We start from the raw sequence: 2920 nt of genomic DNA on the forward strand, positions 1-2920 counted from the left end.
AATTGTAGTTAGTAACATAATCTATCACATCGCACATTTTAGATAACATAATACGACTACTTTTAGATTACTTTCGACCTAACTTGTTTATTGCATTTAAATAGGATAGTCTTGTACCATAATGATGAATATATATATATATATATATATATATATATTCATCATTATGGTACAAGACTATCCTATTTAAATGCAATAAACAAGTTAGGTCGAAAGTAATCTAAAAGTAGTCGTATTATGTTATCTAAAATGTGCGATGTGATAGATTATGTTACTAACTACAATTTTTGTCATGTAATAGATTAACTTTTAAATATACTTTCTAAGGGTAAACAAAGTCATTTTTACAAACATCATGAATCATTGATTTTTGGGGAACACCACATTACATTTTACAACCTTAACTAAACTTACGAACAGTTTGCAAACAATTTTTCCCCCAATATTTATAATAAAGATTTTATAAAATATGTTTCTAATAAATAATAATGACTACTTAACAAGCTTGTCAAGAATTAAAATCTTTGATGAGGCTTTCTTATTCACTATGGTATCAGCAGAGCTGGGTAGATTACTTACAAATTGTAATTCGTGACTGATTCTGAATGACATGACAAAAATTGTAGTTAGTAACGTAATCCGTTACATTACACATTTTAGCACTACTTTTGGATTACTTTTTTTAACACATTGATTTATGATGGAAATAGGATAATGTTGTACCATATTGATATAAAAATACAAAGAGTAAGGAAATATATTGCATTTGTTGTGTTTAACAACATGAAGTGCATTGAACATTATATTATGTCAAGGTTTCCAAAACTGGTGTTTGTGAAGGAACTAATGGGGGCTTATGAATTTAATGAAAAAAATAATAATTCATTCAATCATAAAAAATGTCAAATTAAAATAAATTATTTTAAAATCAATTAAAATAAAAAACTGAAACCGAAATATTTTATTTGTTTAATTGCATGTCAGGTGACCAACCTAACATCAGAGAACCAATGAGCATGCAAATGTGATACTTAATTATTAAAATATTTATTTTAAAATCTCAGAGGCTCTTCAAGTAAATATATTAGGTGAAAGAGGATCAGATGACAAAAAAGTTTGCAAATTTGTGCACTTTACTGTGTTTGAAAGACAAAAGCTTTCCAAAGACATAGAAATACATGGTTAAATAACCTACAGAGTGATCATTTAAATAAAATTCAGTGTGTTCATCAGTAGTTGATGCAATGTTGAAACAACATTCATGATTTTTGTAAATCCAGTGGTCAAATGCTGCGTTGCCACCTGACTAATGACAGGTCTTTGTGTGAATGTCCACAAAACTTGAAGACTTCGTGAATGTAAGTAAGCATTAGGTTATTTTAGAAAGGAGAATTTAAAAGATGAAAAACAGGAATTAGGCAGAATCAATAAATTGTGAATAATTTATTGCTACTGTGTGAATAATCTGTAATCATGTAATCCATAAAAAAGTAACTGTAGTCTGATTATGAGTATTTTAAAATCTAATTTAATTTTTTTTAAGTACTTAATTTTAGGAATCTGATTACGTAATCCAGATTACATGTAATCAGTTACTAGCTCTGGATATCAGGACAGTTGCTTCGGATTGACGTTTCTAACTTTATACTCCCAAAACAATATAAAAATGAATTTTAATCCATAAATTAAAAACATGTATGAATATACATTTACAAAAAAATGTCATGTCACCAATTTTAACAGTCAAAAGAAATTAAATCAATGAACTTACCAACATCTCAACTTGTGCTGGTCTCTGTGCGACCCATTGTCTTTCCTGAGCTTTGGTTCTATGAGGAAACACCAAAGCATCAGCGTTCGGCTTTGGACGTCTGGGCACTGCTGAGACAAGTCTAGCCCTCAGCTGCTCCACATCAACAGGTGCAAGAGAACCAGGTACATTGGTAGACTCAGGTAAAGATTTAGCCGTCCCAAATAACTTTTGTCTGCCAGGACCTTGCTCTGGCCCTGTCTGGCTCCTGGGTGACCCTTTCTGAAAAGAGTACATGACCAAACTGTCCTCCTGTTTTGTGTTCTTCCCAAAAAAAAAAAAAAAATCAATTCCTTCTCCTCTGAGTTATGCCTGGACGGTATACTCTTTAAATACAGTCAAGAGAAAAGCATGTTAGTGACAATCTGCTATATTACAACTGTACAGGAAAATGATTAGACATTGTTGCTAAGCAACGTTCGGGAAGTTGTTTTACTTATAAAACTTGTGACAAATTAAACAGCAACACTGACCAAAATATTATACTTTATATCATTATATGTTTTCATAAATACATCTTTAAGTGTTTTAATACACTTTTAATATTCCATTCGTTGTAGCAAACTAAATGGCGCACTAACTGACCCGCAACAGACAGCGGCAATACTTACAGCATGTGTTTACAAGTCCCAGAGTATGACATATTAGTCAGGTGCAAACTAAACTAACTACTACCAAGCATTTATGAAAAGCGACGGCATGTTTATGATTTTTAACTCTTCTAAACTAAACAGCTGAGCGGCGGTTAAACTCATCCACTAGGCTGTTTATCGTTACTTAGCAACGAAGTGTACTTTTCACCACTTCCGCTTCAGATGACAGCACTACGGAAATCATTGCTGGAATCGGTTCTTTTGAATAATTTATTTTAAAGAACCGACTCAGTAATTATTGTAAGGCAGAACTTAAAAATCATGTGATAATTCAGATTCAGTACGTAACACTTTCCGATAAAACTATATGCAGTCACATACTGCGGCTTGTGATGTATTTTTGCATTTAGCCTATGTTTGCTGCAATTTAATATGTCCCAGATCAGTTGTAGTATCCATGGACAAAAGTTTACTTACACCTTGCAGAATCTGCAAAATGTTAATTATTTTACCAAAA

The 2920-nt window shown here is 31.7% G+C and overlaps 1 protein-coding gene across 1 annotated transcript in view; it reads right to left on the bottom strand.

Annotated features, from left to right (window-relative positions):
* The window catches only part of dnah6 (dynein, axonemal, heavy chain 6), a 121505-nt gene extending 119458 nt beyond the window's left edge, over positions 1-2047 (bottom strand). Inside the window, exon 1 of the mRNA XM_073841939.1 lies at positions 1772-2047. Within this exon, the coding sequence (XP_073698040.1) occupies positions 1772-2047 (276 nt within the window). The remainder of the gene's footprint in view (positions 1-1771) is intronic.
* Between the last annotated feature and the right edge of the window lie 873 nt (positions 2048-2920).

Source organism: Garra rufa, chromosome 6 (assembly GCF_049309525.1).
Source record: "Garra rufa chromosome 6, GarRuf1.0, whole genome shotgun sequence".
Taxonomy (NCBI): domain Eukaryota; kingdom Metazoa; phylum Chordata; class Actinopteri; order Cypriniformes; family Cyprinidae; genus Garra; species Garra rufa.